Genomic DNA, 16,835 nt, shown 5'->3' with positions numbered 1-16,835 from the left:
GTCAGCACATATCTTGGGTGCCTGGGCGAGAAAAAGATTTCTTCATCGCTGGCTACCAGCCTCCATGAATAAAGGATTAAAGGAGAAAGCAGCTCTGGGCGCTGTGCATCTTAAGCCAACTTTCTGTCAAAAGAGTTAATCATACGCAAGCAGACAATGCTTTGCGATATACATGGTCCTATGGCTGCAATATCATATGACCAGAGGCAGGACGGCCGTTTTAAATTGGTCTGGGATACCTTTTACAGTTTTCAGCTACAATCAAAATCCAGATTTGTGTTATTAAACATATCAAATCTAAGGACTCACTGGGAATGTCAAAATTCTCATAGACAAGCTCTGACCTTTTCTAATCAGTAGCTTCTTCATAGTGAACTGAAGCAGTTACAAACTTTAACCAGTCAATACCATAATTCTAGTGTAGAAATTAACAATAAACACAGTCTGTCAAACCACAATTCTCTTAAATCCATCCCAATAAAGACAAGACAAGGTTTCTGTGATGTGTGAGCGGGAGCTGAGTTTTTTTCTCTCCTAGAGTCCAGCTGCATTGCAGCTTCTGTTCCAGAGAGAAGTCGGAACTGTCAGCAAAGAGGGGCTTCAGTCACTGTTTGCCTCCATAATAGTGTTCCATTGCTTTAACAAGTCTTTTCCCCAGAGGACAAAATTTTCTGAACTCTCAGTTCTCAGGTCCTTTATTTCAATAGCAGATTGAATACCATACTGGTAAAAATGAGTTCTGTGTCCCAAGACATAGCATGTTTAATCTGTCAAACATTCATTCAGCCTTCCTGGACCAACTCCAAAGTAAACAGGGCTCACTAAGGTTTGGAAGTTCGTGCAGTAAGGAGGTCCACCAAGAAGCTGGGGACCGCCACCCATCACAATGATCTTCCTTCACTGTAGCATACTGTTATAAGGGAGTCAAGAACACAGATTCAGGAACCTCTGGAGGAGCACCAGTTGCTATGATGTCATCAGGGCTGGCATCTTTCTGCTGTGTATATCAGACTAAACGTTCTGGAAACCATCTGGCTTCATTATCTTCATGCGAAAAACACAGATTTGCGTTCAACCCCATATAAACACAAGGTTGGGTTCTTTCCTTAATCCAGTGCAAGGGTCTTTTTCACCTTGCTTTAGCAAAGGTCACCTTGGTACTGCCATGCTAAAATCTGTCCCTGACACATTGCTTGCAGGCATCCATATTTCAATATATTTAAAGTTAAAAGAACATGATTTAAGGCATTGTGTGGCGACTGAGGGTATAATTCCTATTTTTATCTTTTGAAGTTGTAATTTCAAAGAGCCATGGACACACTCCACAATTCCTTGTCCTTGAGGATTATAAGGAATGCCAATTTTATGTTTGATGTTCCATTGGGAATAAAATTCCTAAATTGCTTTACTAATATATTTAGACCCATTGTCTATCTTTATAATTTTATGGGTTCCCTTATAGGAAAAGCGCTTTGAGCAGTATGTTATCACATGCTTAGTGGCTTCTACAGTTTGTGCAGAGGCCATTAGGAAACCTGAACATGTATCGATTTTCACATGCACATACCTTAGTTTGCCAAATTCTGCAATATAAGTAGTGTCCATTTGCCATAAATGATTAAGTAATCAATGAATTACTCCCAAAGAGGTACAGGTAAATATTGTGGGCATGTATCACATTGCTTATCAATCTTGTGAGCAAGTTCTCGTTAATCCAATTTGTTTACTTAAACTCTTATTTTGATGATGTAAACTGTGTGATCGTTGAGCAAGCTCAACTTGAGATAAAGCCATCAACTTTGTAAACTTATTGATTTAAGCCTTATCTTCAGCCAATGGGCCAGGAAGATTTGGATGTGCTCTGATGTGACCCACAAGGCATGGCAATTTCGCTGACGAATGAAATCTTGAATTTGCTGGAACAGCATTTTAACTTGTTTATTGCTAGTCCCGATGCATGAACAGTTTCCAGTATCTGAAGAACTTTAAACATGTAATGGCAGTCAGTATATAAATGAAGTGCATTATTTGCAGAAAGCTGGAATACCACAACAACAGCTCACAGCTCAGCTCTTTGAGTTGAGGCCGGTTTGGTTCACACTCCATGTCCTTTACCACCACCAACACAGCTGCTCTTCCGCTGGAAGAAACATCTGTAAAAATTATCATGGGCTCCTTTAAGGGATCTTTCACTTCAACTTTAGGAAAAATAGAGCAATATAACTGTGTGAATGGCAGCAATGGATGAGATGGGAAAAGATTATTAATTGGCCTTCAATTTGAGCAAATGCAATTGCCCAAGATTCACTGTTTTGAAATAACCGATCAATCTGTTCCTTAGTCTAAGGAACACTGATCACAGTAGGTTCCCTGCCAGACTATTTCCTAGATCCCATCCTGCTCCTCTGTATTAAACAAGCTACTGCTTCAAAATGAGGGTTAATACCTTGACTGGTGAAATGGGAAGGTGTATTCATATAAGCCATAATACCGCTGTGGACGTAAGTTTTGTAGGTGATATGTGTGCTTGCCAAGGTTGGCCATAATGAGTATAATGTACCTGCTGTTTCTGTATTGCATGTTCCAGCTGTGTCAGTACTTGTGTGGCAGCTTCTGTAAGCTGTCTGGTGGAACTTGGGTCATTGCTCCCCTTAAGAATTTCATTTAGTGGTCAAGGTCTCCCATAGGGAATTTTAAATGAGGTCTCAGCCACTGGATATCTCCTAACAATCTCTGAAAATCAGTCAGAGTCTGATGTTATCCTTCCTGATTTCCAATTCTGAGGCTTAATTTCTTTAGGGTATAGCATATGACCTATATGAAAGTCGGATGCCTTTTACACTTGTTGCCTGGAACAACAAGTAACCCTGCATGGGTAAGACTCTGCTGAAGCTATTTATAGGTCTCAAGTAAAGCTCCTTCATTCTTGTGGGCAGGCAGGATGTCATTCATAGAATGGACAACATATACTTGTGGGAATTGGTCTCCAACAAATTGTATAGCCTGAGCCACAAATTTCTGGCCCAACATAACACTGTTTGCCATACTCTGAGGCAAGACGCTCCGTTGATATCTTTTCTTTGGCTCTTTCAGATTAACTGATGGACTACCAGATGCAAATCTTTGACAGTCTTGTGGTGCCAAAGGGGTGGCATAAAAATGGTCGTTTATATCTAAAATAACCTTACAGGTGTCTTTTGGTATAGCTGTAGGAGAAGGCAACCCAGGCTGTTTGACAGTCTTGTGGTGCCAAAGGGATGGCATAAAAATGGTCGTTTAAATCTAAAATAACCTTACAGGTGTCTTTTGGTATAGCTGTAGGAGAAGGCAACCCAGGCTGTAAAGCCCCAATTGTCTGCATGGTTGCATTAGCCTTTCTTACATCTTGTATTGGAATCTACTTCCCTGATTTCTTTTTACTCACAAAAATAGGAGAATTCCATGGGAAATTGGGAGGTATGATGTGACCATTATTAGGCTTTCCCTGTACTAACCACTGGGCATCTTGTCATTTTTCTTCTGTTAGAGGCCACTGATTTGCCCATACAGGCTCATTAGTTTTCCAGAGATTTGGGTCTGTGTTGAGTGCAGGCTTTTCTGTGACCTCTCCTAAAAAATACCCTAGTCCTGCTCTGGGAGGCCTTTCGCCCGGGTATGATAGAATCAGTTCTTCCCTCATTCTCTTATCAAGACCTTGATTGGTTAACAATCCTTGCTAAAACATCTGATTAGCAATAACTGTGTTGGGGCCATATAAATGTGTTCCCATTTGGATAAAAATGTCACAGCCCTACAAATTTACAAGTAAATGAGACCCGTGTATGGCTGAAAATTGCCTTCATGACCCTCTCCATCTCTCCAGGGAAGCTCATTATCACTTTGTTCAGGATTTTAAGTTAGCCCATTTATAAACAAAGTGAGTTTTGATTACTGTGGACCTATGACTTGTAGCCAGCCAATAGGCATCAGATGAGCCAAATCCAGCCTTTGCTCTCTTACCTCCCTTAACTCGGTTTCTAGTTTGCACTGTTGGGTAGTTAAATGAATTGTGCAAGCCTCTATCCTGTCTGTACCACGGAAACTCCATTAAGTGAGTCATAACCTTGATTTCTCCTTCAAAACCAGTGTCAATTACTGCAGGAGCCACAGGGGTCCCTAGCCCAGTGGTGCTATTTCTCCCCGATAATAAATCCTAAACATCTCTGTACTTGATGCTGTTGTACCTGAGTGTAGTGCTATTTCATTTGTATTTTAACAAATAAAGATTGCCTGAAGATCAGAGAGTAAAACAGCCTCACTGGTCAGCCTTACAGACCAGGCAGTGATGACACACACCTTTAATCCCAGTAGCCATACTAGTCTCCATAGAAACAAGGTGGTAATGGCACATGCCTTTAACACCAGCCCTAGAGAGGAATAAAAGATGGAGGAGATAACTCTCAGACACAGTCTCATTCTGAGTTTCTTGGAGGCAAAATGGCTTTTTCAGACTGAGGTAGAAATAAGAACCATTGGCTGTCTGTTTTGCTTTTCTGACCTTTAGGTTGAACCCCAATATCAGTCTCTGGGTTTTTATTAATTGGGGTACACCTGGAGCTCCCTCTCCTTTAAAATGTCTCTAAGTAATTGTACAGACAGTTGATATTCTATCCCATATTTATAATTATGTGCAAATGTTTTACTCCTGATAGCCCATTCCCTACCTTTCTTCCTTTATCATCTGTTACTGTCTGTTACTGAGGCTCAGTTCTCATTACCTCTACACTTCGCAGAGTCCCTCACAGTTTCTCCGGTCCCTCTCACCACACATCCCTGGGTTATCTGTCATGCATCCTAAGCCACAGGTGGCACTACCATTTGTGGGAGACCAGCCTCCATGAAATTTGTCCGTTCCCGGGAAAGAGTGTGAAGATTAGAATTATTAAGCAAAAGGAACAGAGATATAAGAGAAATAAGAGACAGAAACACAAAACAGCACCAGGAGGGATATTCAGTGAATACTGAATCTGCGTTATTTTCCACTTCACTCCAAAAAGGGACCGGCGGGGGTGGGGGGGTGTAGATGCAGCAGCAGACTCATTAACATGATATAAGGAATAGACTTGAATTTTCTGGCCTTTGTTTCAGATGGAGCAGATCCACCTCTATACCCAAAATACTAATTAACCACACCCTAAGTCAGAATCCCTTATTTGTAGCTACAGCTGTTGTCAACAACTTTGAAAAAGCAAAAGTTATCGGAAGCCCCAAGTGTTGCACAGTAAATGTGCAGCTGACAGATTCGTAAAGGTAGAGCCACAGTGTACAACTTATGGGGAACCACATTTTGCGTAGTCTGTCAATTATCAGTACTATAAAATCTTGTGAAATCATGGTGCTTCTCTCTTCGAAATGGGATTCATTTCCAAAACACCTCAGCAGTGTAACTTCTGCAGGGGCAATGGAATGACCTTGCTCCATTTCTCTCCCCATCCCCCACCTCCCATACACCCCCTGAGGCCTTAGAGGGATAACATTCATTCTTTGTTCTAATAGTCAAATTTACATAGAGATAATCCCACAAAATTACCTGCTTACAGACCACATAGAAATTTCTATAGAAGACAGGCACTGAGCAGGAAGGCAGCATGCCCCACCTTTGCTAACAAACAAATCCGTGTGTCCCCAAAAGTGGTTACCACAAAAAAGATTAAGTGAGGAGAGTGGGTGGATCCAGGATTCAGGGCCGTCTGGTAACTTTATCTAATGGTTTGGAATGTCAGGTATCTCCCCTTGAATGTTGGTTCTTCCCGGGTGGTGGTGATACCCGTTCAGGAGTGCTGCTGCTTTATCAGGTCTACCTGCCCTTGCTGTGATTTCGATATGCATATAATCATTGTCTTTGCCTATGGAATTTTCCAACTATAACTGTAAAAACTAGACACTTCATGGAGATCACCCCTTCACTTCACTTTTTTCCCCTTGCCCAAAAAATAAAGAATATTACAGAGGTAACATGCTTGAATTAATTTTTTTCTTGGGCGGTGGTCAGGAACCCTGTGGTTCCTCCTGCAACCAGGCATTGCCTCAGGGTAAATTACTGAGACTCAGGCCTCTCATTAAATTTATTGAGGGCTGAGTTCTACTCTGGCAGGTGATAATGGTTGGAAATAAAGAACTTCCTTTGGGTGGCCTGTCCATACTTAGTTTACCATGGCTGGCCCCCACACACCCAAGAATAGGCCATTCAAAGGAAATTCCTAACATTTCCAACCGCTGTAGATAGGACCACCTGCCAGAACACACTCACCAGGACACCCCTAGACAAATGTCAGCCAATCAGGGGTCCTAAAACCTCAGAAACCCCTCACCCCCACAATTACTACTATTGAAAAACTCCCGGAGTTGGGAGACTCTCACTCAAGTCTTGGAATAACACGACCCCCCCCCCCCCCCAAGAACTCAGGAGAGACCGTCCTTGCTGTAATCACAGGAGGTTTATTGACAGGAACCAGCATGCTGGCACCGAGACTCATATCCCACGCAGGGGTAGAGGGGTTCAACCCCGAGTAGCTGGGAGAAGGGGTATTTAAGGGAAGAAACCACAACCCAAAGGGGTAAGGAGGGCGTCATTGGAAGATTTCAAAAATACCAGTGATAATCACAAGGGGTTAACTCCCCATTTCTCAAGATTGTTCTCAAGATTATAATCTAACTTTGTGGTCAGCCAGTTCCTGGAACAAAGTCACTGAACCGGCCAACCTAGATTTTTGGCTCTACTCTTCCTGCTAGGGGGTCTGGATTTATCCTGGTCTTTCACTATAAAACCCTACTCTAATTGAGCTCGGTGCTTTCCATTTATTCTAATACATTGGACATGCGGAAAGACCAAGTTTGCAAACTTGCTTGAAATAAAGGCTCTTTGCTTTAACATACGGGACTCGGTCTCCTTGTTGGCTTTTGCGGGGACTTTGCGGGTTTGGGCATAACAGGTGGCTGTAGAAGGAGTTGTGGCTTAGAGGAAGGCTGGACAGATTCAGTGAGAAGCTTGACAGTTGGCAGCCCCGCCCTCTTTAGAAGTAAGGTAACTGAATATTGCAGGAAATGAAACAGCAAAACATAAAATAAATGCAGGAGAAAGTTTCCTGCTTCCTAACATGCTTCTCTTATCTCCTTGTTTGCTTTGGCTATAGATTCTAATTTTTCTTTTCTATACCACCTTCTTTTATTTCATTCATCTCTTGTTTCTGTCTTTACCCTATTTTTTATTGTATTTTGAGACCCTCTCCATTATGTAGTCCTGGCTGTCCTGGAACTAGATGTGTAGTGCAGGGTGATCTCAGACTCAGAGATCTCCCTACCTCTACCCCCTGAGTGCTGGAATTAAAGCATACACCACCATGCCCAGATCTGTCTTTTTAGCAGTTTATTTTCTGTAGTGATTGGTGGTACCATAGTTGACTTAAGCAGATTTAAAGTGCTTTCCTTTTTCCCCAGAGACAGGGTTTCTCTGTGTAGTAGCCCTGGATGCCCTGGAATTCACTCTGTAGACTAGGCTGGTCTCGAACTCAGAGAGATTCACCTGCTTCTGCCTCCCGGGTGCTGGGATTAAAGGCTTGGGCTACATTGCCCAGGTTAAGTGCATTTCCACATCTGGTTTGACTTGCTGTTGTTGGTTGGTTGTTCAACTGTTACGTTTTTTCTAAGAAATACTAGAGATTGAGTCCTCAGATGGAGGGCACATCTGTCCAACAGACTTAGATCAGAACAAAGAAACATGAAAAATAAGGTAGCATGGTCCCTCTAAAGACACATAACACCTCCACTGCCAGATCCAAGACACTGAAACTGGTAAAATGTTGGAGGAAGAATTCAGAAGTCGAGTAGAGCAATGGCTGAATGGTTAAGAGCACTTGCTATTCTTCTAGAGGACACGAGTTCAATTCCCAGCACCCACATCACAGCTCAGGAGAGCTAATGCTTCTTTCTGTGGACACCTGCATTCATGTGCAGACACACATTTCTACACATAATTGTTTTTAACCTTAAACTACACACACACACACACATATAATTAAAATTTAAATTTAATTAAAAAGTTAAGAATTAGGGCTGGAGAGATGGCTCAGAGGTTAAGAGCATTGCCTGCTCTTCCAAAGGTCCTGAGTTCAATTCCCAGCAACCACATGGTGGCTCACAACCATATGTAATGGGGTTTCCTCTTCTAGCATGAAGGCATACATACAGACAGAATATTGTATACATAATATTTAAATAAATAAATATTTTTTTAAAAAAGTTAAGAATTAAAACTTTAAGAATTAAAAAAATTAAGCTGGGAGTGGTGGCTATATAGTGTGTTTAAAAAAGAATTTAGTTGTAATGACTTCAAAGAATACACAAACAGACAAAGTCAGAAAATAATTCAGGATGTGAACAAAGTTAGCAACATGGATACAAAACTCAGCATGGCATGTTTTGGATGAAAAACATAATATTAGAATTGAAAAAATGGACAAATCAAATAAAAACAGTAGGAAGTACTGCCAGGTAACAGATTAAAGATAAGAGAGACTAATCAGGGATGGAAGGCCAGGCCAAAGGAATACTATAGCTAGATAGCAGTGAAGAACAAAATACATGTGCATAACCACAGCCTACAAGAACCTTGGGATACGGTAGAAACTAAACCTGACAGTTTCCTGTTGCATGCCTTTAATTCCCCAGAGACTGTGGCAGAACGAATACATAGAGTGATTCTATTCCAAATAAATCTTACAGAAATTGAATTCTAGTTGAAATAAATGTTCCCTACTATTCTAAGATGTGATTGGAATCAGTGTACCCTGTGGTGGAGGGAGTAAAGGAGCACCATGTATGGACTTCTCAAAATAAAAAGTAGAAAATCTAGTCACTAAAATTTTGGTAGAAAATTTCTGAAATATAAGGGAAAAAGTGGACACCTAGCCCAAGAGATATTTAGAACTTCAAACAGACATGGCCAGAGGAGAACCTCTTCATGACTCATAGTAGTCAAGATACCCAAACTAGAAAACAAACAATATTAAATGGGAGAAGAGAACTGGGGGGGGGGGGTGACACACACCTTTAATCCCAGAACTTGGGAGGCAGAGGACAGGAGGATCTCTGTGAGTCTGAGGTCAACCTGGTCTACAGAGTGAGTTCCAGGACAGGCACCAAAGCTACACAGAGAAACCCTGTCTCAAAAAAAAGAAACAAAAAGGTACAAGATAAAAAAATGCCAACTCACAAAGGCAAATGCATCAGAATAACATCAGACCTCTCATTCAAAACTATAAAAGCTATGAAAGAACGGAATGATAAATTTCAAGTCATGAAGGTAAATAACTGCCCACCAGTTCCCGTGTCCAGCAAAGTTCTCTTCATAATTAGTGGAGAAGTAGACATTTTAAGTGAAGTAAAAATTAAAGCAATTACTGAACATTAAGTCAGTACTGCGGAAGCCAGTGTCCATCATAAGAGCACAGGAAAACAGAGCAGGCACGAGAGGAACCGTCCTAGTTTCCGCTACTGGGAGAAACACCATGGCCACAAGCAACTTGGGGAGGAAGGGCTTTATTGGGCTCACACTTTCAGGTCATAACTTACCACTAAGGAGATTTGGGGAAGGAATTCAAGCAGTAGCAGTAGCAGAAGCCATGGAAGAGTGCTGCTTACCAACTTGCTCACTGTAGGAGCCAACCATGATAAGCTAAATATGAACAGATCACCCAAAGAAAGTTCTTTACTTCCAACCATTATCACCTGCCTGAGTAGGACTCAGCCATCAATAAGTTTAATGGAGGCCCAAGACTCAGTAGTTTACCCCGAAGCAATACCTGGTTGCAGGAAGGACCTTAAAATAAGATTACCCAAGCACCACCCAAGAACAGACCATCCAAATGAAATGCCTAACGTTCCAACAACTGCTGTAGATAGGATCACCTGCCAGCACACACTCAACAGGGCACCCCTAGACAAATACCAGCAGATCAGGGGCCTCACCCCCACCTCTACTACTATAAAAACCCAACTCTAACTGAGCTCGGCCTCTCCGTTTATTCCAATACATTGGACATGCAAAGAGACCGAGTTTGCAGGCTTACATAAAATAAAAGCTCTTTGCTTTTACATAAGGGACCCTGTCTTCTTGTTGACTTTTGGGGGAATTCGTGGATTTGGGCATAACATTTGGGGGCTCATCCCGGGTCCCCCAAGCCCACTGGGACTACCACCCGTAGAGCCTTCAACTGGCCGGTAAGTTTTCTGTGTTTTGTTTCATGTCTCATGTCTCATGTCTGTGTCTCATGTCTCATGTCTTTCTGTAAGCGGACCCAGGAACCATAAGAACCTGTAGATGATCTAGGCGGGAGGCGGGGTGTCTGGAGGAGACGTCCCCAGGTCCCTTCTGCAGAGGGTGGTTCCCTCTGGTTAAACATGCGGGTAGGGGTCTCAATTCTGCGGAGAGACACGCAGGTGGCAGCAGTCTTAGCTCAGTAGAGGGGTGGGGCACGCCTGCAAAACAGCTTGAAGCTATTGTCTTTGGTTTGGTTTGGCGCCATTGTCCTGTGTATCTGTGTGTTGTTGTGTTTTTGTCCTGACTTAGCCTGACGCTGAAGATACGGGACAGGCTCAAATCATGATTTCTTTGACTTTGATATTGTGATCACTCACAGGACTTTAGAGATAGGGCCATAAGCATAGGTGTATATTTTCCTAAAAGGGATAAGACGAATCACCTCTACTCTGGGCCTTAAACATTTCATGAAAAGGAGTCAGCCTTGGCCCTGAACTCGAGGCTGTGGGACAGCATGCTTGTGTGGATGGGTGGATAGGCTGTGCAGCCTTGTTGTTACAATGTAGCAAGACTGTCAGCCACAGTTGTAGGGGGCAGATGTACCCCATTAGGATTTCAAACACTGAACAGAGATTTTGGGGTTAATTGCTATGGCTGGAGAGGTTAACAACACACACACATACACACACACACACACACACACACACACACACACACCCGCATGCTGCATACCACCCTGCTCCTTTCCTTGCTGGTGGCTGAGTTCCTTCTACCTGCCCTGGGGCTGTGTGCCTCAACTTCTGGTCAAACCTGACCAAGGTTTGGTTACACGGGTCAAGAACTCTGGCAAGGGGCTGGAGAGATGACTCAGTGGTTGTTCTTTCAGAGGTCCTGAGTTCAATTCCCAGAACCCACATGGTGGCTCACAGCCATCTGTAATGAGATCTGGCACCCTCTTCTGGTCTGTAGGTATATATGCAGACAGAACCCTGTATACGTAATAAATGAATAAATCTTTAAAAAAAAAAAAGAACTCTGGCTATAGGTGTTGCTTCATTGGCCATGTTATGACACTATAGCCAGACTTTCCTCCACCAGAGCTGCTTTGATCATTCAGATCCGATGTGTTATAAATATCTGTCATCATTTATAGGGGCTGGTTACAAATTATTATTGGTTAATATATGAAAATAAACTATTGTTGGTCTCAAATGTTTCACGCTGGTACAGGATGTTATGTGGTGTAAATTTAAAAGTTTTTTGTTTATAGTATATGCATGGTTCTGTTCTTGTTTAAAATATTGTAGCCATACAATATGTCATACACCACTGAGGAAAACCACAAAAAAGGACTTCAGTAAGAGTTTTTATGTTGCCTTAAAAAGTTATAAAAGGTCAAAGCATTAAAAATATTAACTAATGGTTTTAAAATGTATTTCCTTGTTCTAGGTCTATTCAGACTTAAAAATGTATGTTTAGGCTCCTTGTCTTTGCTAACTTTGTTAGGTTTAAGCTATTTGAATAAACTGAGTCATAAATTCTTGTACTGATACTAAGAGGTTTGAACCTCCTCTTCTGGGGAAAGAATGTTATTTCTGTGTCAATCACTCTGGGGTGATTAGAGATTCAATGGCCTTGTTAATGATAGAGAACAGAATGCTCACACAAAAACTGGATGGTATGAATACTTGTTCAACTGGTCTCCTTACTTTCAGCTCTAACGGGCACCTAAGGATCTTGCTTCTTCTTATCAACAGACTTGATGACTTTTGTTCGAGAACTGGTCAATACTGTTCGACTGATGGTATTAAGGTCCCAGTATCACCCCTTGAGCCCCTGGACAGATAGGACCCATGATTGAGTCCTGTCACCGGTACTTGTGAAGGGGGAAAAAATGTAGGGTTCAGGGCAGCTTTTCCAGGTCAACTTGGTATACACCTGCCAAGATGGGTTCTATAGATCAGCAGGAAGGTAGACGTGAGTCTCAGTTTGCCCTAGGGCAATGCTAGCTCTTAGACTCCCTCCTGTTCCCATTTCACCCTGGGACCTGTTCCTTGCCTTTGCAGGAGACAGCCTTAACAGCTAGATATAAGCTTGGTCTGTGTTTACCCTCGAAATGACTAATTCAGTTTCTTTATTAGCTTTAATTCGAAATTATCATGGAATGTAGAGTTCTAGTCTTGTGAAAGCTGCTAATTTATTATAGACTGTTAGAAAATACAAAACAGTCAGTCATCTTTAAAGTACTGATATGACTAGTTACAGGAATAAGCCTTATTTAGTTCCCTGTATATATTTCCAAAGTCAAACTTAAAACAAGTAATGACAAACAAAGACATACCTAGGCAGCCCTCATACTTCAGAGATCTGCAGAAAATGGTATTTAAAATAATGATTTAAAAGCTTATTATAATAGAGACTCCGAGATCCTAGCAGAAACCCAAGGTCTCCAAAGAAGATTATGGGACACCATGATGTCTCCACCTGGATTATGATGATGCTGACCATTGGGCAAGGTGCCCCATTGCAACACCTGCTGCCAGGAACTGGCCCAGACTGTGGACAAACAGCAGAACACTAGAGAATTGATTGCACTACTTTTGCCTAGACAAAATGAGGTCAGTCTTTTTGATGTCCCTTTTCCATAGGAAAAATATTCACCATGTGGGCCTAGCTAAGACTGTAAGACTTCTTTTCTGGATACCTCTGCCTCCAATGCTATGGAGACCTGGGTGTGCCTAACTGTATATGGACTCTGGTCCCTGTCGTTTTTAATAGAATCAGAAACTATTTGGTTGTAACATGAGGGTGTGCTGGTTGGGGTTTCTGTCCCTCCCAGTCCCACAGATGTTTTGTCCCAGAGAAAATCACACAAAGAGTCTACATTAGGTTATAAACTGATTGGCCCATTAGCTCGGGCTTCATATTAGCTCGGGCTTCATATTAGCTCTTATATCTTATATTAACCCATTCTTCTTATCTATGTTAGCCACTTGGCTCAGTAACTTTTTCAGCAGGGCAGGTCACAACCTGCTTCCTTGGTGTCTGGACAGGACTGGGGAAAGAGCTTCCTTCTTCCCAGAATACCCCTGTTCTTATTACCCCATTCTCTACTTCCTGACTGGTTGCTGGCCAATCAGCGTTTTTTTAAAACATAATTGACAGAATGCAGAATTGTCCCACACCATTTGGTCTATACAAAGATATACTTTATTTATCCTTCTGAGATCTCTGATAGCATTAATAGCTACCCCACCCCTGCACATCCCCACCCCTCCATGCACACTGTCACACCTCCACCCCTGCACACCCGCACCACCCACACACACACCCCACATATCCCCACCCTGCCTCAGCCACAAAGGTGATGTTCTGGAGTCCAGGATCCTCATTCAGGTCTCACAGAAGCCTGCTCTGAGTGTGAGCATGAGTGTGAGGGGAGTCAGGTGTAGCTCGCTCAGAGCCCTGCCACAGAGGCAGATTTGCTCTCCAACTCTCAGAGAGGCATCACAATCTCTTTTTGGTTTTGGTTTTGTTTTTGCTTTTTTGACATGGGGTTTCTCTGTGTAATGAAAACAATGACCACTGTGTGGCACTGCTGTGCCTGTGATGGGAACAGGGACCACTGTGTGGCACTGCTGTGCCTGTGATGGGAACAGGGACCACTGTGTGGCACTGCTGTGCCTGTGATGGGAACAATGACCACTGTGTGGCACTGCTGAGCTCCTGTGATGGGAACAGGGACCACTGTGTGGCACTGCTGTGCTCCTGTTACCATTCTAAGTACTTTGTTAGTTTATTTATTTATGTATGTATTTATTTATTTATTTATTTATTTATTTATTGAAACAGAGTCACACAGTGTTGCTCTGCTTGCCCTGTACTCACTACATAGACCAGGCTGGCCTCCAGCTCACAGAGATTGGCCTGCCTTTGCCTCCCTAGTACTGGGATTAAAGATGTGTTCCACCATACCTGGCCCAAATACTTCGTCTGTGTTAATTTACTTCACTTGATCCTCAAAGCAGTCCTTTGATGTAGTTTTTAGGATTGTCCCAATTTACTGTTAAGGAAACAGACTCATAGAGGGAAAATAAAATCTGCCAAAACTCGTACAGCTAGTAAATGGGGAAGTCTGGTTCCTAGGCAGAAGTCCAGTTAGTACTCTGCTAGGTGCTGACAGAGCTCTGCTTATTTTAAATGAACACATCTCACAGGGTTCTGACAGAAGTCACAGTTAATGTGCCATTATGTGTAGCCAGATCTCTTCACTTTTTAATGCAAGTTATAGGCAGAAAGTTAATCATCCTAATCAGTTTTAGTTTGCTCTTTTTAGTAATGGCTGCGTGTTTAGGCCCCTAAGGAGCCAGCTGTAGGGTAAGGACAAGAGTAGCCTGTGTGGCTCAGAAGCAGGGGAGGGGAGTTCACAAGGGCCTGAGAACCACAGGCCTCACCCTAGAGGCCTTGGGGAACAATAAATCCTCAGAGTTGTAGTGAAAAGAAGAGTTGGAGAAAGATTCAAAGTCACCTAGAGACCAAGGCCACAGTGCTGGTGGAGCTGCAGGAGCAGTGGGAGAACAGAGAGCAGAGCCAGGGCAAGAGCAGCCATGTTTCGGGATCTGTTTAGGGAAAGAGATTCTGCCAAAGAAGGGAGGTTCAAGATGGCAAAGTTTCTAATTGGATGGAGGGCTCTGGCATGGCTCCCCATGTGAGGTTGGGGCACAGTGGTGGTGCACTCCTTTAATCCCAGCGCTCAGGAGGCGGAGGCAGGCGGATCTCTGTGAGTCTGAGGCCAGCCTGGTCTACAGAGTGAGTTCCAGAACAAGCTCCAAAGCTACAGAGAAACCCTGTCTCGAAAACCAAAAAAGAAAATGGGGAAAACCCAGAAGGCTCTGTGTGTTTATTTTTCTTATTTTTTCCTTTTGTAGTGTTAGGGATGAGACCCAGAGCCTTGTGTGTGATAGGCAAGCTCAGTACCACTGAGTTACACCCCAAATCTTCATTTGAGAGTAAAAAGCAAACTGCCCTTTCTGTCCTAACCGCTGGCAGAGGGAAGACTCTAAAGAGTTCGGTACAGAATGGCTCTAGCTCGACCTACCCAGCATTCGGCACTTAGAAGTATCAGCGAATCAATCCCACACCAGTTATGTTTTAAGGGGTTATTTATTTTGGGGGTAAAACTTACATACACCATAAACTGTCAGGAAGGGAGCCTAGTCGCTGGAGCAGGAGCCGGGAGCAGGAGCTGGGACCAAGAGCCGGAACCAAGAGGGCCTGATCCGGATCTGCTTCTCTTTTTAAAAGAGAAATATACCACGCCCCAGTGGGCTGGTATTTCAGCAGCTATTGGCTGACGGAGCGGAAGTTGCTCCCCGCTGCACTGTGGGCTCGTATTTCAGCGACTATTGGTTGAGGCAGCGGAAGTTACTCCCACAACACCTCCCCCTTTTGTTTAAGTAAGAGAGTTCTAAGCCTACTACGAAATTATATACAGTAAGTACAAACCTACACAATTATATACAATAAATACAAATATCCTATTCTAAGTAGCTTAAGTCTTGTATAAGAAATAACTTGGCCACGTCATGAAAGGAAAGTAACTACGTTTATATAATCTTCAATCCCATCAAAGATCTGAGAAGGGAAATAATGTTACCTAAGTAATTAGGAAGTGCAATCAAACTTCCAGAACATGTAACAAATCACAGAGACAACTGGCTACCTGGGCAAACACCCAAAATCACGTTTGCAGCGTTGAAGCAACCAACTTTGGCTAAGGCCTAACGTAACTGACATACCATTTTCAAAGGCAAGGAACTTTTCAAAACTATCTTATCCTGTCTTGGCAGGATATGACAGTCTTGTTTTATCCATTTACGGATACTCTGTAACTCTGTCAGTAGTTGAGGTATGGGCATTTCTTTACCCAAAGGCCAGTTCTGCCAAGAAGAAAGGCTCCAGGTGGAGTGTCTTTGGTGTTCAACATTCTCTCGGGAATAGATCAGTGTTGCCAGGAGTGATTGTGTCTCCCTACCACAGAACTCTGAGTTAGATTAAAGGCCATTTTCTACAGCTCTTTGAAGAGGTTGAAGATTATATATCTATACTGAATATAATCTCTATGTATCTAAAGAACCTGATTAGTCTAATTGTAAATGACAAACTTAGATGACTATTGATCTATATTATTCTCAATATCTATCTAACTTAAAGACTGAAATAGTAAACAACTGTGCAATAAATGGGGACAATATGACCTCCAAATATAAACAATGTGCAAGTATACATTGCAATATGGTAAATATATATATCAATACATAAACAATATATAAGTATCTTAATCAGAGGTAGAAGTGTACAATGCGATATGGTAAAATATACATATATCAATACAATATATATATGTCAATACATAAAAATGTTTTAAACAGAGGTAGAAGCATGCATGCATAAAATAGTCAACATAATTTAACTTTGTATCAATATATAAGAATCAATACCAATATATTTGTCTAAAAACAATAACTCACAAGTACAA

The 16,835-nt window shown here is 42.3% G+C and overlaps 1 protein-coding gene across 1 annotated transcript in view; it reads left to right on the top strand.

The window, feature by feature from the left end:
- The window catches only part of LOC148121473 (SAGA-associated factor 29-like), a 31,189-nt gene that overhangs the window by 2,124 nt on the left and 12,230 nt on the right, over nucleotides 1–16,835 (top strand). Inside the window, exon 2 of the mRNA XM_087908696.1 lies at nucleotides 10,138–10,257. Within this exon, the coding sequence (XP_087764822.1) occupies nucleotides 10,138–10,257 (120 nt within the window). The remainder of the gene's footprint in view (nucleotides 1–10,137; nucleotides 10,258–16,835) is intronic.

Source organism: Myodes glareolus, chromosome 7 (genome assembly GCF_982192425.1).
Source record: "Myodes glareolus chromosome 7, mMyoGla1.1, whole genome shotgun sequence".
Taxonomy (NCBI): Eukaryota; Metazoa; Chordata; class Mammalia; order Rodentia; family Cricetidae; genus Myodes; species Myodes glareolus.
The sequence above is the reverse complement of the archived record's forward strand: the minus strand, read 5'-3'. Positions and strand labels throughout refer to the sequence as shown.